This window comes from Notothenia rossii (genome assembly GCF_949606895.1).
Source record: "Notothenia rossii genome assembly, chromosome: 3".
Taxonomy (NCBI): domain Eukaryota; kingdom Metazoa; phylum Chordata; class Actinopteri; order Perciformes; family Nototheniidae; genus Notothenia; species Notothenia rossii.
The window spans coordinates 71,582,783-71,609,270 of NC_136901.1; the positions used below are offsets into that span (position 1 = coordinate 71,582,783).

Sequence of the window (26,488 nt, forward strand, 5' to 3'; positions counted from 1 at the left end):
CCTGTCTATGCTGCCCCAAAACGCCTCGTTGGAGATTTCTCATTTTCCATCATTTGCTTCCTGGGTTCTGTGACGTGTGAACACCCAAATCAACAACAAATGACAAGATTGGCCCAAATGGACCAATCCGCGGAGCACCTCACACACCACACATCCCTTGGTTAACTAACAGGGAGTCCCCATTGACTTGCATAGAGCTCCCTGAACACTGGTAGTAGACGAGTTGGGATTGCGGAGAAATGCTCCCCGCAGACCCATTCTCACAGCGTTATAAACCTTTTTCTTACTCAATATAACGCCACACTTATTGTTTTTACTTGTGAATGTTTGTGTGTGCTCAGGATGAGTTTCGCTTGTTCTCGCTGTATCGCCGACCCGAAAACCTGTCCGCTCTTCGCATCAGCGAGCCTCGCAACGTCCCGACCAATCAGAGCACACTGGGAATGGGGGGGGGCAGGAGCTCCAACAATCCGTTTAGGACAGAGAGTGAATACACATACACAGAGATGCTCTATGAGAAACCAATGTGAGTTTGGAAAATTGCACCATTTAAATCTATTCTAGTAGACCTCAACAATGGAATTATGATCAATAGAAATGGCCATGACATGGGACCTTTAATATCAAGTACACTTTTATGGTCCAGTATGTTTGGATTAATCGGGAGAAATTAAGTATAATATTTAGAATTTGTTTTACATTTGTGGATAATCAACTGAAACCAATGATTGTTGTGTTTTTGTTAGCTTTATAGACTATACTATACATTATATCAAGGGTGTATTGAAGTGTACAGTAACTAAAAGATAAAGATTCTCAGTTTCTGGTGATTATACGCCTTCAAATCCTATGCAAAAACATTTTCTATTTCTGAGAATTAATCCTGGTAAATGCCACACATTGGACAACTAAATGCAAAAACAAACGTCATGTAATGTAACTTTAAAGGTTTGTCAGCCACATAGCTTAGCACAATGAATGGAAACAGGGGGAAAGAGTTAGCCTGGTTCTGTCCAAAGTTGACTTAAAAACATATTTGGTTTGGCTTGTCCGATCAGAGTGAAATGTATGCTTTTTGTTGGTTTGAATGGGGTTCAGTGCCACAGTGCACCATTTAAAGCATACCAAATAGAAAAAAACAAGTATTTGCTTAAGGGCATGTGTGAAGGAACAGGGCCAGAAACATACTCCCTGAAGTCATTCCTATTGGGGAGAGATTTGGTGTTGGACAAAGTAAACATGAAAATCAACAAACGAAATGCTAACCGAGCATCATGGCGGAAAACGCCGGTCCCTTCTCCTGCAGTTAGTCTCTATTGACTTGAAGATCACTATTTGTTGTGTATTTTATTCAGCATATTCCGTATGTTCTCTTCAGCCCAGATGTCAAACAATATAAAACTTCTAAATAATTCAATCCTTACTGAACCTTTGTCTATCTTAACAAATGCCTGTAAAGGCAGCCAAAATCCCTGTGTTTAGATGTTTCTATGCAGTTGGGTTAGTTTCGTTTCTCACTCCAATCAAGCTGACCTAGGGTCTGCTTGAATCCTCCTGGTCCTGGTCTTGCCTCTCTCTTGTTTTTCAATGCTTAACAATAACTGGTTTACTAGTGATCAAGCAAATTGCACCAGGGGTTGAAGTGCACCAGGGTTTTAGTTAATGGTGGCTTGTGAAAGGAATTGAGCAATTAATATGTTCTTTTTTAAATGTGTTGAAGTCATCATTAAATTATCTGTTGTCCATTTACCAACTGTTATTGTATCTATAATGATTCTCCCTATACCTTGAGCTCTCTGCTATTTCTGCAGACAATCAGCAATGTCTTGCGTGATTGTGCTAAAAATTAACCTGAAAGCACCCTTCCTTTTAAATATATTCAGCCCAGCAATCATTGTGCATTCATAAGCAGCCCATAGTCTGCACTCAGGCAGTACAGCGAGCATTAGGAGAAGCAGCACTTGTTAATGCACTCTGCTGTGTTTACAGGGAAAGCTTGATTGCAGACTCCATTGCAGCCTCATATCACTTCCTGTGTTAATCCCCCTTTGCCAGAGCAGATCTTTCTTTCTGAGGCAGCAGCCAGGGCGTGAGGGGAATTTCACTTCTGCTATGCTTCACCCCAAACACTATTCACCAAAGGCACTTATAGAGAGCCACCATATCCTGCTTAAACAAACAGCATTGAGGAGGTAGAAACAAATGCTTTTGTCTTTGAGTTATATTTAGTTCCTGCCTGGCTTCACCCAAACGCCGTCTCTCACGAGATTTGTTTGCCCTCAAACAGAGTTAGATCATATTTGACCATGTTGGCAGCTGGGGAAGCATTTGTTCTTTCCATGTGAAATGGATGATGTCTGTATCGTCATCCTGCAAACATAAGGCAGAAGGTTCTGCTGTTTCCCAATTAGTCATGATTTGAGCATATATTGGCATTAAGGAATATTATATATATCTACATTTTCACACAATGTAATTCCTCAACCAGCAGGAATGTTTGACACACAGCTGCAGTAGCGCCCCCGGCCTCTCTAATTGTCCACCACGGTTAGATACGCTGTCCCGGCCCTCCCTCCACTCCCTCACTGATGGTCTCAGTCTATAAACCCTGCAGGCCATGGCTCCTTAGAGAGTGGCGTGGTCCAGAAGACAGGAAACAGCTTGAGAGAAGCCCAGCAGTCAAGGCTGTGGGAGGGCAGAGGATAGGGTGGGAAATCAGGGGGATTTCCTCATGTGATGCTGGGACTTTTATTAAAGTATGCGTATCTGTGTGTCCAGCATATTAATAGTTTAAAAACATATGTTTTCATGTCTCTGGGATCAGTGAGTGAATCCTTTAATCTCGTAAATCTCTTTACTCTATCAGTTTCACATCTTCAGGATACTCAAAAGCAAATGATTTTGGAAACACATGATCAATGATCGTGTTATCATTTTGTATTGCCATGAACATTTTCCCTATGCTGTCTGCATACCCTTCTGTATGTAAATGTATTGACAAAGCACATTTCCTTGAGATTAGCATCCCCAACAAGCAGGATGTGTGTCCTATAGACAACAGTATAGTCATTAGTCTTCATCAGAGCCTTTAAGTGAATAATTAAATATTGTTCAGAGGCTCTGTGATGCTCTTGAGGGGGGATCTCTGCTCACTGTGTCTTTAAAGTCGTGCAGAGGGGAGCCTACTACAGAAAGGAGGGGGCTGCCGTGCGCCAGTTGGAGGTGTCCGCCTGTCGCTGCGGCTCGGGGTTGACATTAAGAAGAGCGCGTCCATGCTTCAGCGCGGAGATACGGTGCGATTTGAAGCCACTGATACTCACATTGAACTGGTTCCAGGCAGATACTCATCACACCGAGGATACATGGATGGACAGAGAAGTATTGCAATCGGAATTAACTTGTCAGCCAGTGCGAGGAATTTCTGGATATAATGGGGAATACGACACCTAAGCCTTTAATAGGTGAGACTTGTTCATATTAATGTGTCATACAGGAGGCTTGCGATGCACTTACACGAAGCTGTTCATTTGTTAGATGTTGATATGTTGAGATACACATGGTTAGTTCTGATTTATCTACTTGTACTCGCTCTGCGTGGAGACGCGCTTCCCATCACGGGGGAGCTGAGCGTGATTCCCAGGGAGCGACAACAAACAAGCGCTCCCAAAATTCACTTTTTACTCATCATCACTTGGAGAATAATAAGCAGTGATGTAGGATTATCGTCAACACATTTTCAAGAAAGGTTATTTGAAACTAGCAAATATCCTATCACAATAAACATATTAGTGTAGCTTTTGGAATTTATATTTACTATTTTTGAATTATCTAAATCCATCCCTGATTTCTACAGAAAAAATATTTGGAAAACCATGCAGCCTGTGCATTAAATAGCACTTGTGGTCATGATTTGTGTACAATCCAATTGTTTTCCCTTGTTTCTGTTATCTGGCTTTAATCTCAGTTGGGATTTTTTCTTTTTTTGCCATACAACGTTCTTTCATAGATGAATAAATAAACTACTAATGAATCCCAATGAGACATCCAAGCACTGTGGCTAAGTCACATAGGATTCACAAAACAAAACAATACGAGGACACATCCAATAATAACGTCAATACACTACAATCCTTACTAGAATCTGAACAATCAATACATAATGACCATTCTCTGCACACAATATATCTGTAATAACTCTGCTCTTATCTTAAGTATCAAAGCTGTTTTACATAAAGCAGAATCTCAAATGAATTATTCCCCCAGTTTTTTTCAAAAGCTGTCATCATTAGCTCTCAGTAGATCGCTTTGACATGATACCTACAGCACATTTGATCATCTGTTCTCCATTTTTGATTTAATGTCCGTCACACTCCCACACCCCCATGCGCGCTGTGGCTGAATGATGTGGTTACTGCCACCAGAGACGTAGGGCTTTGACTGAGAACAGTTGTTCACAGAGAAGCAGCAGCGTGGATCCTTGCTTGCACTTTGTGCTTTACATTAACACTGTATTCAAAGAATATCTGTGTTTACTATTATGTGCACAACATGTTTGAAAGTAGATTTATCTTACTCAGTATAAAGTCATTTTTCATGCGCATGTGATGAATAAGTCATTGGACCAGCTGTGAAACAGTATCAATTGATACCATTGAGGTGTTTTCACCAAGAAATTCATGTTCACAACTTCTGGAGGCAAAATGTGACAAAACAGCCCCTCAAATCCACAGAGGCTCATGCCCTGCTCGCAGTGAATGACTGATGAACACATGCAGCCTAGAGATATGAGGGAATAAAGAGCCTGATCATCTTGTGGCCGAACATAACCCTGACGAATGTGCATAATCCCTTTTACGTTTGAAAAAAACCTTGCCTGCAGTGTGTGTCTTGTGCAGTCATATGATTGCATTTATTTATTTTATTAGATGCTGCATCATGCGTATATCACATATTAAGAATATGAGGAATTCTAGTAGAATAACTATAGTACGCTGACATTGACCCAGCCCCAGCTCATGTCACCATTACACTTAAGTCATGGAGCAAAGGGACGGATTTTCCAAAAATGTATCATCAAGTGAGTTTTAACCTTGAGCAACATTTACAATCGGTTTTATTCAGGAAAACCTTTTGGGTGCGTAATTGAAGCCTAATAAAAGTGTTAAATTCATTTCTATCCTCATGTAACATTTGCTTAGCCACATTTGGTAGCCAATTATCTGGGTTTACTTGCCAGCTGTTTTCTTCTTCCCAGTCTTTTATGGCCCATTGCTGAATTTCCTAGTGCCTTACCGCCATTATGCTGTGAACCCATTGGCTGACTGTGTATTGCATCACATATTATTTTACAGGGCAAACAAAACGTATATAAAATAATGCCCTTTAGTGCTCCTAGGGTTGAGAAACACTGCAAAGTATCTTTAGGTTTGATTCACATTGAACCAACCAGCAAAGACAATGTTTTTATCATCCATTTTCTTCTCAAGGTTTTTTTTAATTGCCTTTAATTTAATTTAAAATGTAGAGTTTCCTTGCTCTTTGTTCTAAAAATGAATGGCAATGACTGTATGAAATGATTGAAAGCGTCTGTCAAGTCCACAAAGGTACGCCACACTTTCTCAATTGTTTTCATCTTAACCACAAAGTATGAACCTGACTTTCTTTAGTTAACATGCTATAAAGATATATATGTCTTAACCATAAAGTGTGTTTTGCGAGTTGTTTCAATTTACGATAAAAAGCCTGCGTGCTAATAACATTACAAAGTCAGGGATCTTGACTTTTCTCATCTGGGATGTCGAATATACCAAACAAATCATCACATTTTATGAAGGGGTCTGGAAATAAAGTTAGAACAGTGATTTGTGTTAAAAGGTAACCTGCTTTTCAAATATTGCCTGTGACTTGAATATAATGTTCATAAACGACAAAAGGCAAAGACTCCGGCGTCAGTGGATGACCTGATGGGCGATGCCTTTCATCGAATAATGTCAAGCGAGCATCTGCCTTCACTGTAGGTCCTTTAACTGCAGAATCCCAGGGCTTCCCCCCGCTAGCGAGCCAGTTGAGCTTATAAAGCCTCAACATGTTTTTCTCCATACTCTTTATCCAAAGTATATTTTAATTCCTCAAAAGCCGAATTCCCCGGAGTTAAAAAGGAATGGGCACCCGCACATCATTTGAGATGTTACAGATGTTCTTCCTGCTGCTTCATAGTTTAGAATATAATCAGTGATAATGTCTAATTTAGTAAATGTACTGTGGAACATTTCACTGAGTTATTGCCTTTGCACCAGATCACAGTGAATTTTAAACAGAAATGTAATCACTCTGTGGCCTTGCAGGCGAATAATAACGCAGCCTCCCTTCACATTTTGGATTTCAGCCAGTCTATACCATAAACACACTTCTACAGCGTTCAGTCTCTTTTAAACTAATGTCTTGCTTTCTTGTTTGATTTCTGATCCATGTTAATTTATGTTGTGATGCTCATGAAAATGAGCATCACAAATTTGTCTCATAAGTATAGCACACTGACACCTGTGAAGATGAGATTGAAGATTAAGCCTTTCATTTTGATATTCCTTCACAGACTGCGCACTATGTGAATCATTCCACTTCTGAAGATAACTAGAGGAATGAAAGGGGCTATTCAGGGTTTGTTTATGCTGTAGGCCAGGGGTGTATGTAGCCCATAAATAAGAGGAACGCTTATCAAGTCTCTTGTCGAAATGTTTTGTTATATTTTCTCTACTTTGATGCTATTAATATTTACATAGCTGTAAAATATGTTGATTTTACATAAACCAAATGTCCCAGTCATATTTGCACATGGACCTTGTCTATATTTACCCTGTTTCATTTCTGCAATATAAATTTCCCATACGGATGTGGTAAGAAGATTGATTTGGGACAGCTTTTTATATACTGTAAATGTGGATTACATGCTAAAAGAGACGATTGAATGTACTTGTTGAGAAAAGCAGGTTTATTAGTGTCAGTGTGGGAAAGGAAGTGTATGAGACTGTGGGCTCCTTTACATAATTGGCCTCTGCCCTCTAAACCGACTGCCATGGACCACTTGCAAGTGAGTTATTGTGTGCTGATATGTTTGCCTCTTTTTCCAACAGCTGGTGTCTCTAACAGTCCTGTGTTGACCTTGTCTGAGTCACACAAAGGCAGACCTGCTGTTCACATCATCACGTTGCTCTCTAACTTGGGTGATCAGGTGCAATCATTCTCTGTTCTCACTGTACCCCTGACTATTTTGCTACCCACAGATGCGACTCTGCAACCCCGCCCGGTGGCCAACAGGCAGTACTACACTCTGCCTAACAATGGGGCAGGTGTGGAGAGGAGAACGTCCGCTGCTCCGGTCAGCATCAGCGTGGAGTCCCCCCGCTTTCACCCCCACGCCAAGGGCAAGAACATCAGGCTGGATGGGCAGCTTCGCCGCGCCACACGAAAGAACAGCTTCTGTAATGGCATCACTTTCATCCACAGGCCGGTCCACCTCTATGAGAAGGTTTGTTTTCAACCCAATCATTGTGCTTTTAAAAGATAAAGATTTAAATAGAGTTGAATCTTAATTCATTCTCTTTATTCAGGTGCGTCTTCGCCTGAGTGGCGTGCACACCGGATGGAGTGGGGCTTTACGCTTTGGTTTCACCAGTTTGGACCCTAGTGAATTGGTCACTACAGACATCCCCAAGTACGCTTGCCCAGATCTGGTGACTAGGCCCGGATACTGGGCCAAAGCTCTGCCTGAGAGGCTGGCCCTGAAGGACAACGTGTTGTCATTCTGGGCCGATCGCCACGGGAGAGTTTTCTACTGCATCAACGATGGAGAGCCCATCCTCTTCCACTGTGGGCTCAGCATCGGCTGTCCCCTCTGGGCCATCATAGATATCTATGGCCTCACCCAGGAGGTCACACTGCTTGGTAAGCACTTCATTATGTTATTTACCTGCTCCAGAAATCGCTCCTGTAAAATAGTTTTTGCAGCCAAGTGTAAGTCAGAGTAAGCTAGATGTATTTTTTGACCATGGCTTTGACAACCACGAAACCTCATGAACTTACTTATACAGTGTCAACACATTCACAGCTAATTTAAGCAGCTTCCCCAGAGTTCAGAAAGCAGCTGTGCCAAGAAGCTTTGCAGCAGCGAAGGTCGATATAGTAGCTAGTAAAGTGGCTCAATTATCCACTATCTGTGAGACAACAAATGTTTGTCAAGAGAACCAAAACCATATCTCTGAGATAAACAGGATGTGGACCAATCTCATCCACGCTGAACCTCCCACTCAGCTCTCTACTGTCTTACTATCAGTTTCCTGCGCATTGTCACTTTCTCTCTCTTCCTTCATTTCCATCACCCTCTCGCCTGTGGTTCCCTCTCGTACTCACTGGGTATGTTTATCTTCAGTCTGACAAGAGCTATGGCCATGTTTGGTCAAGGAGGCAGATGAGCTTTGGAGGGGCCAGGGCTCTCAACTGCTCCAGCATCACGAGAAATAGTAATAGAGGAATGTATCATAAGTCAAAGGGGGACAACTTCTTTATATCAGCCCCCTGTGTATAGAGAAATTCAGCTATGAACTATTTGCAGTTTAGAGAGCTCATATTTAAGGAACCTGCTCATTTTCAGGTTCATACTTGTATATTTGGGTTACTACTAGAGCATGTTTACATACTTAAATGTCTAAAAAGAACACTCCTGCGTACTCTCATTCACCCAGCTGTTGATGTAGATACTAAGATGGGGTGTTGTAAATTCAAATGAGCCTGCATGAGACCAGGGAAGGCTAGTCTGAGAGGTGGGGTGAATGCCATGTTTTCTGACTGAGGCCGTTCACAAAAAACTGACCTGCGTGGGTTGGTAGGCACTCCAGACATACCCAAAAGTATGTACATGCACAGGCAGTAAACAAAGTCATTTATTCATATTATTTCCCTTTTAGGATAGAAAAGGGAATGAACACAAGAGTTAGATACCTTTTTACTGGTGGCCATTAACATGCATTACCTTGGATTACTCCCTAAAAGACGTGTTTAATCTTGCATTTCTCATGCATTAATCATTGCCTTCTGTCAGTCTCAGTGGAAAACAAGATTAAACATTATAAATATATTATATGTGTTAATAATACATTTTTTAAAACGTCCTGTTACAAATCTGTATTGTATCCCAACGATTACTCAATTAATCTATGAGACGAAAAATGAATTTGTAATTTCTATGTCAATCTTTATGCAAATATTTTCTGCATGTTTTTTTCTTGTGTGACAGTAAGCTTCCATTTTGCTCATTTGTCATATATTTTATAGGCATACTTTATAGAGAATTAATAAATTGAGAAAACAATCAGCAGATTAATCTGTAAAATCACTACAATTTGCAGCACTTTAATATGCCCTATATAAACAAAAGCGCTCATAGAGCAAAAAACTAACATCAAGGAGGCTGCAGAAACTCATGAAGATTATATCTTAGGAACAAGCTTTTCCTCAGGCATCATAAAAAAGTCCTCCCGAAAAAAATGAAGCGAAAAAAAATGACCTGTGCTTAAATTGGGCTAGATCGTATCATACATCAGTCACGAAACTTGTTTGTTGATATTCTCCATCACAGAAAGCACGTTTGCTGAGAGTGTGGCGTCCAGCTGCCTGAGTGCGGCCCGTCTGAGTGCCTATCTGCCCCAGAGTAGCCACGACTCGGCAAATTACAACAACAACCAACTGGAGAACAACCAGGCTGCTGCTGCCAAGATGGCCACCCTCCAGCTCAATAACTACAACCAGCTCATCCCCTGCTGCTCCTCCACCATTTCCTCCTCCACACCATCTTCCTCGGCCTCCACTGGGTTCGGCACCCCGAGGTTGGCCCGGGGCCTTCCCTCCCCGCTGGACAATGACTTGCACTTTCACCCAGTCCGTGGCCCCGATGTGATTCTCTCCGCAGACCGCTCGGCAGCCTGCATCCACTTTCTGGACAGCAGTCGGACTCTGGTGTTCAGTGACCGGCCGCTGCATATGGGGGAGACTTTGTACGTGGAAGTGGGCCACCTGGGCCTGCCCTACTTTGGGGCGCTGTTGTTTGGCGTAACATCATGTGACCCCGCCAGTCTGCACGCAGGGGACCTACCAGCGGACCCTGAGGTTCTCCTGGACCGTAAAGAGTATTGGGTGGTGCACCGGGGCTTCCCCATGCCTTGCTCTGGAGACGTGCTCAGCTTCAGTCTGCTGCCCAGTGGAGAGGTGCATCATGGGGTAAATGGAGTAGCACGTGGCAGGCTGCTCTGTGTGGACTCCTCTCAGGTCCTGTGGGCCTTTTTCACCTTGCATGGGGCCGTCAACAGACTCAGGATACTAGGTAAGCTACTTATAGAGACACAGAGATGTGAACCAAAACCTCAAACATTCCTGTAGTTTTACAATGTTGGTGGAACTGTCAAAAGCAATTGTCGAGATGCCATCTTTAAAAGCATACACCAAATGTTATAAAAAACTTGGCCTTTTGCATCAGTCTTCTGTTCTGTAATTTGTTTTCCAGTAAAGTGCTGGTTTTGTTCCCTATGGACTGAGCCAGCCTAGTTGTTTCACCCTGTTTCCTGTCTTTGTGCTAAACTAAGCTTAATATTCCTGTTTGTAACTTCACATTTAATAAACAAAAACTACAGCGATAACACACTCGAAATCCAACTCTCTGCAAGAAAGCATGTGAACAAATGTCAAAATATGTCTAAATGTTACCATCCCTGAAAAGGACATGCTCTTCAATAATCATCAGTCTATTTTTGAGACTAGGCAGCCCTTGCAATGTATTTTTCCCAGACTAAAGGAATGCAGTTTAGCAGTTTATGTCTGCATGTGTCTGTTCAGTTTAGAGCGGTGACCTATCTGATCTAGTCCCACTACTCCCACATAAACTCCCCTCGGCACAGACCCAACAATAGTATTGTCAAACAGAAAGCAAAAGAACATCTCTCTTTGAGACTTCAAGTTATACAAATATGCACATATAATATGGCTGCTTAGGGATGGTTTGTGTAGAGTCACATTCAAACTGTTCAAGGTCACTGTATTGTAATGCCATCCATAGTTTTAAATACGCTTTGTCTGAATGGCACCTTTAAAGGTCTTACATGAGTCTAATTATCTGGGTCATGCGTATTTATCTTTGTGGCACAGGAACTCTGCAGTCCAGTCCTCCCTCCACATCCACCAGCAGTTCTCAGAGCAGCAGTCCAGACGACAGTGACTCAGACCTGGCGTTCAGCGTCAACAGATCCTCCTCCGCCTCTGAATCCTCTCTGGGTAGGTCACCACATGTTGACAGCATACCTGATGCTACAATATATGAAAGTCACTGCATGAAGGCTCGTATTCATCATGAGTTATGAGAAAGACGTTTTATTGGATTCTATGTAACATTTGTAACAGATAAACCTCAATGTTTTGGTGCATACAAAGCTGCAACATTATCTCAAGTAACTGATAAGACAATCACTTGGCAGTTATTTACATGCAAAGCTGATAACCATTCATTCATGAAGGAAAGAATTCCAGTTAAATTAAATCCCACTACTTCAATCGGTGTGTTCATAGGTTTAAATAGAATAGGATAAAACATGTGTATTCTTGTTGCATTTGTTGTGAGTTCAACAAAACATGTATTATCATGGTGTCACCATTGGTTCTAGGAAAATTAGCTGAGCATTTTGAATTATTTCCTGATGTTACATAGATTAACTTGGAAATAGATAACAGATACATCAACTATGGAAATCTCTCTTAGTTGCAACCCTATTACATACTCCTTTTATGTGTTAGCAAAGATTAGATTGTAACATTTGTATTTGTCATGGGTTGTAAAAACACTCTCCAAAACACACACACAATCCAAATCAGAGTATAAACGCAACACTATTAAGGATCAGAACCTGGCATACTCTTCTTAATGTGTACTTGCATCCTCGTCTACTCCTCCGGTCTAACACATGTTTTCTTTCTTCTTATCTAGTGACTGCTCCCAGCTCTCCTCTCAGCCCTCCGGTCTCTCCCACTCTCAGCGCCTTTGAACTGCCCCCTGCTGGGAAGAGCGGAGAGTGCACCGTTTGCTTCGACCAGGATGTGGACACGGTCATCTACACCTGCGGACACATGTGTCTGTGCAGCGACTGTGGGCTGAAGCTGAAGAGACAGATCAATGCGTGCTGTCCGATATGCAGGAGGCCCATCAAAGACGTAATCAAAACATATCGGCCATGATGTTCCAGATGTGTAAACAGGGGCTATGACTGATGGATGCCACCTGTGTTCTCAGGCTTTGTTGGACATGAATCTTGACCGCAATCGGAAAAAAGCCAGGACATAACCGTGCCTATATTTCCATTTTATATGGGTGAATCGTTTTTGGAGATAGACTTTCATCTTCCTACTCAAAACTGTAATGGAGCTCATCTTAATACAAAGACTGCTTCATGAGCTCCTATGTTTTGACTCAGAAACAAGAGATGTGCTTTTGTTTTGTATTTTCAATGTGATGTCTCTTGCGTTATTTGCTGAGCAGAAAAGCCTGCTGTGAATATTTTTGTCCTTACCCTCGTCATACTTTCAGAATAGCGTGCTTCAGCAGAATGTGTGGACTTCTAGTGCCTTAGATGTTTGTCACATTTTGTGTCCGAGTATATATACGCTAACAATCGTAGCCATAGTTTTAATGTTCAGTGATGTGGTAAAAGAAGGTTTATGCAATAAGCAGTGTAAAAGTAAGTGGACAGATGGAACCGGATGGTAAGTGTGTTCAGTGCTTTCGGAAAGGTATGTTTGGTATACAAAATGAAGAATCTGGTTTTGCATTTTGTGAGTCAATAAAGTGGACTTGGTGTGATTCCAATTATTAATAGTTTCAATAATAAGACTTTTTTTTCATGTAAAGTTTCTACATCGCAATCACTATTATGTGGTTCTTACACTGCTGATCAAACAGGTCAACAGTGTGTGAATTGAAGTTTTTTTTTGTGTGAGATCTTTATAGCCATTTTTAGTACAGTGACTTTTTTGGTAAAAGAAAGCATTAATGATACTACTTGAGTTTTTTTTTTAATACATTTTTAATCAGATATTTTTCTTGATTAAATTCTAGAATATCTGAAACAATAATCGTTGCTAAAACAAGTCTGATGACAAACTCTGATGGAACTTTACTGACCTTGGTTGTTTCCACGGTCAAGATAAAAGAGTCATGGAAGTCATGGCATGATTCCATATTAGAAGATAAAAGCTTTAGCACAGATACTAAATTGACCTTGAGGTGAGAGAGTTTTTAATAGATATCCTCCATTTGATTTGTATTAGTCAACATTTATAGACTTTTCTTATCGGCATAAACAATATACACACTGAGTTAGGCTTGAAAGCTTTTTCATATAGCAACCATTTTGACTTTTCATCGCAGGAAATGCACAGGCAAAACATATTTAGGAAATGAAAAGGTAAGAGCATATTGGACTTAACATTTATCAGATGACTAGATGGGGTGCTAATGTTTAGTGGCTGTGTAAGTAGTCATTTTTAATAAGGTGTTAACCATAAGCTACCCACGTCAGGGGGAGGTTTCTTCTTAAAATGTTGTAATTAACAGTTGATTTACATAAAAAACCACAGAGCCACATGTGTTTGCTCTTGTGTTAACTGTTAAGGGCACTAAGGTTAACTGTAGGTTAATTTACTGCTAGTTCTACTAACATAAATAATAATAAAGAAGGGTAAATTGTGAAAGACAGCCAACACTATTTCTGAGGCGTTGTAACACTATGCTGAAGTGCTGAGAGGTTTAAATGTTTGTGGTTAACCAATACTGTCTGAGTCGGTAATGCTGAACCTCAGAAGTTTCTCTGTGTATTTTAAAGGGGGGAGTGGACCATTTTGACCTATTAACACTATTGTGCTGGCAGTGAAGCTAACTTGGCACTTTGTCATTATTACCTCCTGCATTACGCTCAGCTGGCATGAATAGGCAGGAAAAATAATCATTGGGTGTTTCATTTCATACAGTCACTGTATCCACTATCCATAATATTACATTTGAATCCACAAGCTATCAACTTACAAAGAAGTTGAGTGCCAAGTGCAATACATTTTATTCATTATTAATATCAATTAAGCTTGATTAATGTGATCTCAACACTTTTTAATGACACACAGGCTTCTCAGTGCAAACCTTAATTATAAATGTAATGCATCAGCACTTTGCATTGGTACTCTTTCATGATTGCACATTGTGTTCACTGACACCATGGGATGAGAACATGTTAGCCTGCGGTGACAGCAACATTAAAATCTGCAGTGTGACCATATTTTTCAGGAACAGAACTACAAACATGGCCCCACTGTTTTGACAGTTTAGGGGCCTCTGTTGTAAACATGAGAGTGTTTATGTCTACGTTTCTAAAAGACCTGTCACTTTCTGTTGAGTGATGCAAAAATCTATCCCCAGGGCTCTAAAGTTTTTACATAAGTTGAGTTCAGTTACTTCACAGCCACAGTGCTTGTGTGAACTGAAAAACGCCACAGTTCATTTAAGACTCATTCCCACTGACTGACAGGTTTGCACATTTTCCCCACGCTAAAGTGATTAGACAGTGTGTTGTGTCAGGAGTGAATTCAAATTTCATAATGTGGGGAAGTGACTGCATTATAATTAAGAGTAAGTAGCCGTGTAGTAGCCGTGTATATTAAATGAGAAGCCAAACTGAAACATTAAAAAAACTTTAGCTATTGGAAATGGCACAGCATCTTTCCAAGGGGTTCATGAACATGCTTTAAGTAAGTAAGTAACATTTATTTATAAAGTGCTTTTCCCAGACATAGTCAAAAAGTGCTTGACAAAGCATTAAAACGGCATACGAATCATAAAAGATTTAAATGACCACACAATCCACGTGTTAAGAAGTGCTAAAAACACAGTACATTGTGAAAAACACAATACACAATTTATTTAGGAACATTTCAGACCACAAATGCTAAAATGGTGATGGAGCCCTCGGACTCCGCTGGTCAGCTGGGCCGGCCCATTGCAGGGCAGCTCATGCTGCACCAAAAGGTTAGACAATTTTTTTTGCATATTTGTTCTGAATTTTTCTTGCCAATTCTCACTGTTGTCACAGTGTAGTGCTAAAAATTAATACGTTTGGAAATATATTTAATCACTGTTGTGCCGTGTATTGCAACCAAAATTACTTTACACATTCAGGGTATCCTCGTGGTTATACACCAAAGCTTAGGAAATGTTCCTTGTGCATCATTTTGGAAAAATTTTCTTGTAACCAAAATCCTTTCAAACATCAATGGCCTCCTTTTCATGCTCGGGATCGAACCCATGACCTTCTAAATGTTAGACATGTATTCAAACCTTCAGCTAAAGGCACCCAGAAATACAGTATCTAATTACAATTTCAAATGGTGTTCTTATCCATTAGAGGACAATATTCTGTTCCATGGTATATAGTATTTTGGAAAAATACAGGAAGTATTGAGTGACCTTTGATTAAATGTGTTATGTCAACAGGTTCCACATAAATGTATTAGGTTAGTTGAAAGCAATATGAGTTATTGTTCAAAACTGTCCATATTTTAACATTAACCTTCTGTATTACATAAATACAGAATGTGTAATAAAATAACCGAATGCTACAGAATATACAGTAAAATAACATAAATTGTAAAACATTTATTTTTGTGTTTGCAAGAGTCTCCATTGGAAGGCGCCATTTCCATGCAAGAGAGGCTCTGCTTGTATTAAGGTCAGTATAAACCTGACACGTTGTTAATGCTGTTGATGTATATATACTGCATATAAGCTTCAGTAACCTTTGCAAGATTTTTCCTAACAACACATTCAGTCTATTGTTGTTATTGAACGAGAGAAGCTGCCTTCAAGAGGTCTTTGATGTAAAGATTGCTCACCATTTTTAGTTTGGAAAAATCTCTCAATCTTACAAGCGCTTCAAGCCAGCCCTTCAGACAGAATGCATAATCTTTATTAATGGCCAGCCAGCACAAGACTATCCGTTTCTCTGTATCTGAGTCTCGCATCCGGAGCATTTTCATTCCGCACAAGAGAGCGCTCTCATGCCTGCTGGACTAGACTCCTGAGTCTTGTCAGAATGGAGCTGCGCGCAGAAAGGACCACACTGAGGACATCAGTGAAACACGAGCTCATGGCATCTTAATCACCCTTCAGATTGACTGCAGAGATGTCCATGCGTGCACAAAGTCTATTTATATTCTCATTATCATGTCACGGTTCCTGTCTTTCCTGCCACTACTCCACAGGCGGTGCAGGAGTATCCAAAAGTTAAAGATTCCTTCCAGTAAAGTCGTTTTTAATGTTTGGTCTATAGATATTATGGGTTTCCAGCTAAGCATTGGAGCATTCCCACCGTGACCGATGCACCCTGAGGGGACATGGTTTTAGAGGTGATGGACAACAATGGATCTATCTGTTTGTCCCAGAACGAGAGCGACCTCGGACTGAGCGCTTCCTCCGCTGGAGTGTCCACTGCGCTGGCCAGCGTGCTGATCTTCACCATAGTGGTGGACATACTGGGCAATGTCCTCGTCATTCTCTCTGTATACAGGAACAAAAAGCTCAGGAATGCAGGTGAGAGATAAACAAACCAATAACGTGTTGATTTGGGAGTAGACCAACAGCTGGTAGAATATATACACAATGTGTCCAAGTTAGGGACAATCAGCCAGACATTTGAACAAAAAAAGAACAACAAAATTATGTGAAGAACCTAGATACATCTGTTTAACACCTCCTCTGAAGCCAAAAGAGGGAAACAACCCTTCTCAATGACATTATGTGGCATGGCTTGTTTCCTCTCTTTAGTCATATTTGTAATTATGTAATATAAGTGTTTGACCGCTGTGCCTCACAGTAAGGCTTCTATTTAAAGTTAGTGTACAGTGTCAGTGGGCTGGATTCTTCCACAGCAGTCTGCCTTCATATTTCTTCATGAATAATAATAATAATAATATCCTCTTCCCATTATCTGGCTGTATCCTTGGTTCTCCATTGCAGACAAATCCCATCATGCCTCCTTATATCATGAAGTGTAGTGGCCCAGGTGAGACATGCTCGTGTTTCAAAACCTTAGATGTAATGTTAAAAGCACTATTGTGTATTAGTTAGATTTCAAGCAGACAGCAGTGTGAAGCTGAAGAAGGTATTCATCGTAGTCACTTGGTTGTCATTTCTCTTCCTTGGAAAATGTGCCCCTATATTATTATATAATACCCGCTAGTAATTAGTCTGTTGACTCTATGAACTGCATGGACTACGGGATGCTATACATTATAAAAGGTGCAGAGTCAGATAAGTTTGACATTTTTTCTTTATTTTCACTCTTGATGTATATTTCATTCCAGCCTAATTTACAGACACACTGAACATCAAAATAGTTATATAAAAAGTGTTATTTATTTTGCTGTCACTTTTACATACACTGTAGTGGCAAAAAGAAAAAAAGACCATTACTGAAGTACTGTATGACAAATACATTGAAAGAAATCATAAAATGTTCCTTTCACAAAAGAAAAAGCTTAATTCACAAGTAGTGAAATGCTCTCTTGCTCAATTAATTGAACTCAGATATTTTTCTGCTACAATCTTATTTGTTGATGGGGTTATCATTGGCTTTTGCTGACTAACGTTAGAAAATATTTGCACTTAAAATACAAATTCAGTACATTTAATCTGTTCTCTAATCGTCCCTGATGAATATGTCCCTGTTTTTATCAAAGGGTAAAACAAACAGCAATGCAAAATTCCATAGTTTGAATTTTAATTGTGTTTCTATTGGTTTAGAGATATCTGGGCAGAGCGTAACTTTTGTCCAATTCCTATACAAACGTAATCATCAGTAAAATCTTGGGTTGCAAATTGTGTGCCCCTTTAGAAAATAATAATATCTTAATACTCAGAAGAAAGTGACAAAGAAAATGGTCAAAGACAACATTCACAGGGCAGTCTTCCCAAAAACATTTATCTACACCCTGCAGGGTACACGAAGCAGTCGTAACACCCATGATGCATAATGTTATTCTGCAGTCACAAGAACTGTGAAGAACACTTCTTAATTAAATAATGAAACCTCATGATTTTGCTTTCCAATTATAATCGAGAAAAATCAATGTTTTGAAAACCAAGCAGAGAGATCGAATGTATGTTGGACATCTGAACCCCTTAACCGATGTTTAGAATAATGAGCTTTCAATTACAATTTAAATACATTAAATAACACATCCAATGAATCCCACCAGCCAGAAGCAGTTTGGCATGTAGTTATGGAGCCCGGTGAATAATTTGATTATCTGGTTTGCAAAAATGCCACAGTCGACCGGTCTCAAACAAGAGGGCAGGAGTAAATGGCTCGTTCAAAAGTCTTCTTCATGCTGGTGGATTATGCACAGTGTGGTGATTACTGACCTCATGTCAGCGTTCCCCCACCTCTAATTGGACTGACATACAGGTCCAGTTGCACGAGAGACCCCGCCAGTGTCATGGTGGACTTTTGATCTGCATGTGTGAGCAGAAAACCTGAAGCTGTTACTGCTGTTCATCAATTTCTGCTCTGTTCTTAACATGCTATTTATAGGTGCAGTTCAATTTGTATGAATGTTTAATTTTACACAGAGTTTCCGAGAGAAAGCATGCTGAAGAACGGCCAAGACCTGTCAGCCATAAAAATCACACTTTTGGGGCAACAAACTTCATCATGAGTGATATACTGAGGTGTATACTGTAGGATTTACAGGTAAATCAATTTTTTTTTTTAAATGTGTGTCAGGCAGATTTCTCAAAACCTCCCACCTCTCTCCATAGCACAGTACTCAGGCAGCTGGTTGTCTCCCTCACACACAGCAGCAGGACCTTCCGCTCTGCTACACTTCAACACACTTGCATTGCCTCCATATATCCCTCCACTCTCCACCACACAACCCCCCCAAAAAACATGCATGTGTGCTCATTTAGTAGACACCGGTAAATCTTTTAACCCATCTGTTTTATTCGTTTCTGTAACAGCCCAAATATTCCTGGATCAATGTGACCCAATGCATTTTTGATTATCCAAAAATGGTCAGAAACCCCAAAATCCAGATTTTTTTTGTTTGTTGTACCTGTTATTACTATCATTTAAATCAATATTTAGTGCAATGGTGTTGACCACCACTCAATGATCATGGTTCATTTAGGATCATTCACTTGTTTTTCACAAAAAAGACACAATCAAACACATTTTTGTTCATGGAAAACACCTAGATAAACAATACATTAGTTTTGCATTACATCACATTTCTTAAATTATTCTTTACATTTTCAAACATTTTTTTCCATCAGGTGATTTGATAAATAGAGATGAGACACCTCTTCTATTCAGGGTTAAATACATAAATTATATATTCATCCTTGATATCTTTATGTTTTGAGGGAGAACTGGTAACATATGTTTGATGCACAAACGTTTGCAGGTTCTCTGTACACATGTCATAAGGTCTATCCAGTGAATCTTCATAGGGAAGGGAATGGCTCTGTACGACTGCAGTGTTCAAACTGGAGTTATACTCAGAATATGCACTTATGAGAGAGGGAGGGAGACGGACAGAGAAATAAACTGGTGATGGGGAGCAGACTCAAAAAAATTAGCTTGACCGTGTGTGTATTTGTGTGTGTTTGTGTGTGTGTGTTTGCTGCTTGCAGTAACTGTGTGTTGTGTGTACAGATAGGAGAATCAATTCTGTCCAACCATGTGCTGCATCCCCTCAGTCTCTCTAGTCATGACCAAAACCTAAAAACAGATCGTCCAGAGGCAGAATAATTGAGTCAGTGGACTTATTGCTTCAAACCAGAGGCCAATATAAATTGAAAGCCCATATCCATAAGGAATATTATTTAACACACTACATTAAACATGTTTTATTTATTTATAACAAAATAGCACATGAGGCTTAGCTCTCTGTATGGTTAGCGTGGAGATGGGATATTATATTTAGATTATTTGACTAAAACACACCTAGATAAGGTAAATGCTGTAAACTGTCAGAGGCCGCCTGTGTCGTGATGGTCTGAATTCTCTCAGGGCCAGTGAGGCTTTTTTTCTCAGGCTTAAAAGATCTGATGTGTTGATCGCTTTTCAGAATGATGATGATGATGGTTTTAGCCAGGCTCATAGCAGGCGTCATCACCTAAAGGCAGCTTGTGTCACTTGAATGTTAAACTTCTCCCAAAACATTCTCTGGCCCCTTGAACACGAGCACTGAAGTAGTCACTAATAGTTTGTTAGCCTTTTTAATGCCCTTGTCGAGAGGTTATGTTTGCTTGTTTTTGATAACATGACCGATTAAGTCGAATGTAATCTAATACTAGATGGGCACTTTTAGCCAGATCCAGAAGATGCCAAGCCTCCTACACATGTTAAAGATGTACAGGTGTATATACAGTATAAAGAAATGTGAAGAAAAGAGAAGTGTATCTTTGTTCTTGTACAAGCTGTGAAAGTGATGTGACGGTGGGTTTGACAAAGGAACATGTTCAGCAATGCAATTCATCAAGTTGTGTTTTGGTTTGTTTATCTCTTGCCCTAGCATGTTTGTTATGTCACTATTGTTGCTCTACATGTATAATGTTCCATTTGTTATTCAGAGCTATTAAACTGCAATGCAGCTCAGTGCCATAAATATGTTATATGCCTAGTCTATTTTGATACATATACGATTTATAGGCTGGGTGGGAGGCAGTTTCTATCCGATATGATTTTGAATGTGCTGCAGCATCGTGTGCCCTGGATGATTACTCACGCAGAGCTGAATATCTACCTGCTACACGGATTTGATTTATGTTTCATTGGCCTGAAAAGTAGTATTTCACAGACAAAAACAAGGAGACACTGGGGGAATTCATGGGGTGGTTAACTCCCGGGAGGAAGGCACTCTAAAGAATCAGTTCATTTGATGCCACATTATACTTGGATAACGGTTTTGTGTGAGTGCACCGTAAGATCAGATAATTAAAGATTAAATGTTGTCACAGAAGTTAAGGTCTGCGAGTCAGCTGTCTCTGACTGCCTTTAACCAATCAGCATGCAGGTTATGCTCTATTCAACTCACACTCATTGTTAATAATAGCTCCCAAAGATGTCAGCTGGGAAGCTCTATTCTGGTATCCAGGCGTGAACACATCTCTGTTGGTCAGCTGTTAAACACTTAAACAATCATTTGATTGCTATCAGTTTGGGCGTGATAAGCGTCAAGCTGGCCAAGTTGGTTAATTAAACAGCGAGAGGTACTGCTTCGTCCAATGTTTTAATAATGGATGCCAACAAAATAAAGACACTCATCTGGCCGCTTCACAGCAATCCTCTCAGTGGTGTTTTAGCACTTACCTCATCCTCTTGACAATAAGGGGGAGACAGGGTTCAGCCAGAGAGGGCTCTAATGCTGCAGCATGCCCTGTCCAGCCATATGATAACACCGAGCCGAATGATGCCAGCGAGGAATCAAACTGCTGCACAATGACAAATGCACACAGCTAGCACAGTGAGCGTCACAAATACAATCTGACAGATTTGCCCACTGAGCTGACTCCAGGATGAAGAACAAATGCTCATAGTTTTATCTCAGTAGGCCTGAAAGAGGGCTCATTGTGCTTTTTTAGCAATGTAGAAATGTTATACCTGTGCCAGGTCTGTGACTGACATTTGTTTTTCTTATACAACCCTTTACTTAGGTTGGAATAAAATGATGATGATAATAGTATATGTTTTTTTTTCTCAATACTCTCTTTTTAGATTAATCAAATTCAGGCAATGGAATTAAAATAGACATACTGTAGCTGTGTTATCCCTAAAGTGCAGGGATTGAACGGGCTTTGGGTGAGATTGATTGCTGACATGTGTTTTGAATCCACTTCCATCACATCTGCCAATCACTGCTGTTGTTTCAGCTGCTTGGTGAATGAGTGATGGCTCTCGGCCCTGACTTTTCAACTTCAGAAGGAAGTCTATGTTATATCAACCCTGGAATTACATCAATATCTGACACGAAAGGAGGCACATTATGTATAATCCTTTACAGATTATTTACGTAAAGCATAAATGTTTATATTCTGACCAGTGATGTAATGGTTTATGAGAAGCTGGGTAAAAGTTGGTGATGACAAGCAGAATGTAATCATGTTTTTGGACTGGTTTATTTCCATCAGCTTTATTCTACTCGTAGAGTATGATGAAGAGTTTTCAATCTAAAAAGCTGGTTAATGGAGGGAAATTATGAGTTTATTTGGGCACTTTCTTCACTTCATTACACATTTTGACTCCTAAAATGTGTAGCTGCCACACAAAAGACCCTTTATTGCATAACATCTACTCAGAACGTATGGGAAGCTACTGTAATGCGTCTTCTGAGAAACAGCAATTCAATTTTGTTGCTCCACTAAACTGTTTTCTGTTATCTATCGTCTTATCTGAGACAACAATACAATTTGATTTATTATTCTATTCTCCTCCACCCATATCAAAATCAGACGTCATATTCTATGATTCATGTCTTTTGAGGAGGTCCAGTGCTAAGCTCAGGAGGACAGGAACTTGTTTGGATGTAATTGGAAGCTCAAACCTCACATGTCCTGTTTTATTTATGTGCTTAAACTCAGTGTTCGGAGGTCCCGGGGGCAAGGAATCGTTAAAACAAGCACAACCACATTTGAGCATTTTGTGGGAATAGACCTGCCACATAAAACACTGTCAATACAACAACTCTGTTGTTCCTGTGACTAATTGTGTTAGTGGCTTGTGTCTTGGGAAACAAATCTTTACAAACAAGAAGTCAACTGATTTGCTCTGGCTTCCTCACAATGACAATTCTAACACGTGAAATGCAGATGAAAATTTGATGATGAATAATAGTTTTTGTGTTAATGTAAGATCAACTTAAAAAGACTGGTCAAATTTTAGAAACAAACCCCACAGGAGTGCAAATATAGAAATTGCACTACTGAAATTAGAGTCCTGGAAAAGAGGATCCAGAGAGGTCACAATTAAGCTGCTCTTTTATGATTTTGATGTTGATGATAAACTGTAAGTGTACTTTTATTGACCCAGTTGATGTTCCTCTGGAGCATGGAGTGGAAAGGTCGTGCTGTAAGTTTAACAAGTTTGGGTCTTCTTTTAGTCTTTAAACAGCTTCTATGCCATGTCTTTTTATGCTGCTGCAACACAAACATTTCCAACATTGGGATCAATAAAGTGATATCTTATCTTATCTTCTGCTTCCCCAGGTAACATCTTCGTTGTGAGCTTGTCCGTGGCAGACCTGGTGGTGGCGTTGTACCCGTACCCTCTGGTCCTGACAGCCATCTTCCACGATGACTGGACCATGGGCGACCTGCACTGTCAGGCCAGCGGCTTCATCATGGGCCTCAGCGTCATCGGCTCCATCTTCAACATCACGGCCATCGCCATCAACCGGTACTGCTACATCTGCCACAGCCTGCACTATGACCGCCTGTACAGCCTGAGGAACACCTGCTGCTACCTGGGCCTCACCTGGCTGCTCACCGCACTCGCCACCGTGCCAAACTTCTTTGTTGGCTCGCTGCAGTACGACCCCCGTATCTACTCCTGCACCTTCGCCCAGACAGTTAGTTCATACTACACCATCTCTGTGGTTGTTATTCACTTTCTGATCCCGCTGCTGGTTGTGTCCTACTGCTACATGAGGATATGGGTGCTGGTAATTCAAGTGAAACATCGAGTTAAACCGCAAAGGGCCAAACTGCAGCCTAGTGATGTGAGGAACTTCCTGACTATGTTTATGGTGTTTGTGTTGTTTGCCTTCTGCTGGGCTCCACTGAACCTCATTGGCCTGGCTGTAGCTATAAATCCTGTGAAAGTTGGGCCCAACATACCCGAGTGGCTCTTTGTCACAAGCTACTTCATGGCGTACTTCAACAGCTGCCTCAACGCGGTTATATATGGACTGCTAAACCAGAACTTCCGTAAAGAATACAAGACGATCCTTCTTGCTATTTGCATCCCACGTCTGCTCCTCATGGAGACGTCCAAGGGCGCCACCGAGGGAATGAAGAGTAAGCATTCGCCAGCTGTAACGAACAACAATGTGGCAGAATTAAATGTATAAACGTAATGTTTTCCCGGGAAACTTTGTTGAAGTTTCTGTGGAGCCTAACTGTGGATGTGTGACCTCACCCAGTGCCTTCTCACAAGATGTGTTTCATTTTGGAGAGAACACCACTGCCATCGTATTCCTACTGCCACTGTTCCATAATAATAAATTGTATCACCGTTACGTTGCATTCCTTTGTGACCCCTTTACTCTTTTAAATACAGACCAACTGGTAAACAAGCACCAAGAAAACAGGAAACTAGTCAGTGTCCACCTAAAGACATTTGGACCCTTTAGGGTAATCTTTTATTCAGTGAGTTTTACAATACTGACACTGTATATCTTATGGATGAGCGCTTTCACTTTCCACTGTTTCTGCACACTGAAAAGGAGGATTTATGAGGGAAATGGGTTGTTTTACCAGTTAATTAATTTAAGTTTTCCGCACTCTCGCGGGAATATGTCCGCAATGGAGCAAGCTTAAGTTTCACTTTCGATTGCATGACATAGCCCAGATAAACAGCTTCATCACACTTGTTGCCACTTGTTTGTACCATTTTCAGGCGATTTGTAAAAAACGATGTGTGTTTGGATATTTGTGGAGTCAGGTGGTCCGTGAGTGTTTTTTTATTGGTTAAGTGGTCCTTGGTATGAAAAAGTTTGAGAAACACTGCCTTTACACACCTGTGCAATTAATTCACATATAAATATATTTATAAGAACTGTTACATCATAAATACTTCCATGCAGAATCAAATATTATGCAGCAAAACAGCCACCTATTTTTATTTCCAGAACAGATTGATTTTCCCAAGCTATTGCAGAGCTCGAAAAAGCATCTGCCAGTCTTGTTGAGCAGAACGGACACATTAAAAACATAATGTAGATGAGGATAATACAACTTTTCATATGCTTGTCGTGCCACCAGTATGTAAATGCCTTTAATATACTTTTATATTAGGCTGCAGCCTTTTTAATCAAAGCTAGGCTCAATTATAAAGGATTCGACGCTATCATAAGCTTTTTAGTGGCCGAAAATATTAAAGCAAAAACATATTTTAGCTTGTGTAGAAGTTATAGTGAAGTGTGCATTACTTATATCCTTCTGGATGCATATGAATACCTAGGCTCTTTCTCTCTAGAATGTAGCCTGTATTAGTTCACCATGATGCTGATCCACTCTCAGTCTTCTGAGCAACGATGTCCTCACACAACATATTGGAAAGATTGTGGAAGATTTTGGTCCGCTTTTAATAAAAAAAGAGAAGAATTATATAACCAGGCTGTGTGTGTTAATAGAGAAAGACGTGCCTTGATTTATTCTCTCAAAGTTTCAGTACATTTTTCTGGTAAACATTACAGTCTTTGAACTGTCTAAACTATCGCATGGGTCCATTTATCGGGCAAAAACATCCCTGTATGATTTAGGAATCAGATCTGTTTTGAAAAGGGGAAGAGCAGATCATAGACAAAGATAGCATTCTAGTTTATTTAATGCATGGGGGACATGACACACATCAGGAGCCAGAGATGTTACTATGTGTTAGTGCGAGTGTGCCTGGGCACATGTCACCCTTGCAGATATGAGCTCTGACAGCCTCCCAGCATAACTCCAGTCCAGCACACAAACTGTGAGCGGTTCACCTCACAGGAAGGCTCCGAGAAATCAATGTGACACATTTTTGAAATGATGCATCCTTACTGGAATGTTAAAGAGACCATGCATTCATATTGCCTAATTCAATGTTTTCTGTGCTTATAAGCGTAGACTTGCTGCCTGATGTAAATTAAACCCTAAGTAATTAATTATAGATTTATGAAAAGGAATTTAAAACCCTAACGGATCTTGTTTCAGGTTCATTTTGCAGAGCTGCAAAATGCAAAAATGTTCAGTGCTGTTTGCAACCTCCCGAAACAGCGTCTCTGATGTGGAAGAAAGAAGCAGCCCACATGCCAGTGCAAGGTCAGCTACAGATGAGTGACTAAAGGGGCTCGAGGGAAGATGACACAGTCGGCTCTACATCAACGAGTCACAGACTAATGGCAGGGTCATCCATCTTCCTCCCCCTCTCACCTACCTCTCTTCATTCTGTCCTTTTCCTGCTCTTTTTAGATGTAGCCCTATTGAATGATCCTGCTGTAAGGATAAGTGTGACAATATTGAACCTTTGCTTTTTTACTTTCATGTGAGGATCCATACCATTCCTGTTTTGTTCGTGAAATATGAAGCTACTGTCAGAAATCAGCTATCTGGGCATAGCTTTTAATTTAACTGAAGAGGGAAGGCAGGGGAAAA

The 26,488-nt window shown here is 40.4% G+C and overlaps 2 protein-coding genes across 2 annotated transcripts; both read left to right on the forward strand.

Moving 5' to 3' along the window:
* Positions 1–3,190: 3,190 nt before the first annotated feature.
* neurl1b (neuralized E3 ubiquitin protein ligase 1B) lies at positions 3,191–12,905 on the forward strand. Its single transcript, XM_079669103.1, has 6 exons — positions 3,191–3,461; positions 7,281–7,525; positions 7,608–7,941; positions 9,632–10,372; positions 11,191–11,316; positions 12,023–12,905. The coding sequence occupies exons 1-6, from the start codon at positions 3,431–3,433 to the stop codon at positions 12,268–12,270; spliced, it is 1,725 nt and encodes a 574-aa protein (XP_079525229.1). The 5' UTR covers positions 3,191–3,430; the 3' UTR covers positions 12,271–12,905.
* A 3,565-nt stretch (positions 12,906–16,470) lies between these two features.
* Positions 16,471–24,338, forward strand: mtnr1c (melatonin receptor 1C; the record flags this gene model as incomplete). The annotated part of the gene is made up of 2 exons (XM_079669116.1): positions 16,471–16,666; positions 23,345–24,338. The coding sequence occupies 2 exons, from the start codon at positions 16,471–16,473 to the stop codon at positions 24,205–24,207; spliced, it is 1,059 nt and encodes a 352-aa protein (XP_079525242.1). The 3' UTR covers positions 24,208–24,338.
* Positions 24,339–26,488: the final 2,150 nt, after the last annotated feature.

What these genes read in the sequence shown, in the direction of transcription:
- neurl1b (XM_079669103.1), top strand. Translation starts at nt 3,431, where the DNA reads ATGGGGAATACGACACCTAAGCCTTTAATAG. An exon ending in CCAGGAGGTCACACTGCTTG is followed by an intron (nt 7,942 to 9,631) that starts GTAAGCACTTCA and finishes TCTCCATCACAG; the next exon opens with AAAGCACGTTTGCTGAGAGT. An exon ending in CGCCTCTGAATCCTCTCTGG is followed by an intron (nt 11,317 to 12,022) that starts GTAGGTCACCAC and finishes CTTCTTATCTAG; the next exon opens with TGACTGCTCCCAGCTCTCCT.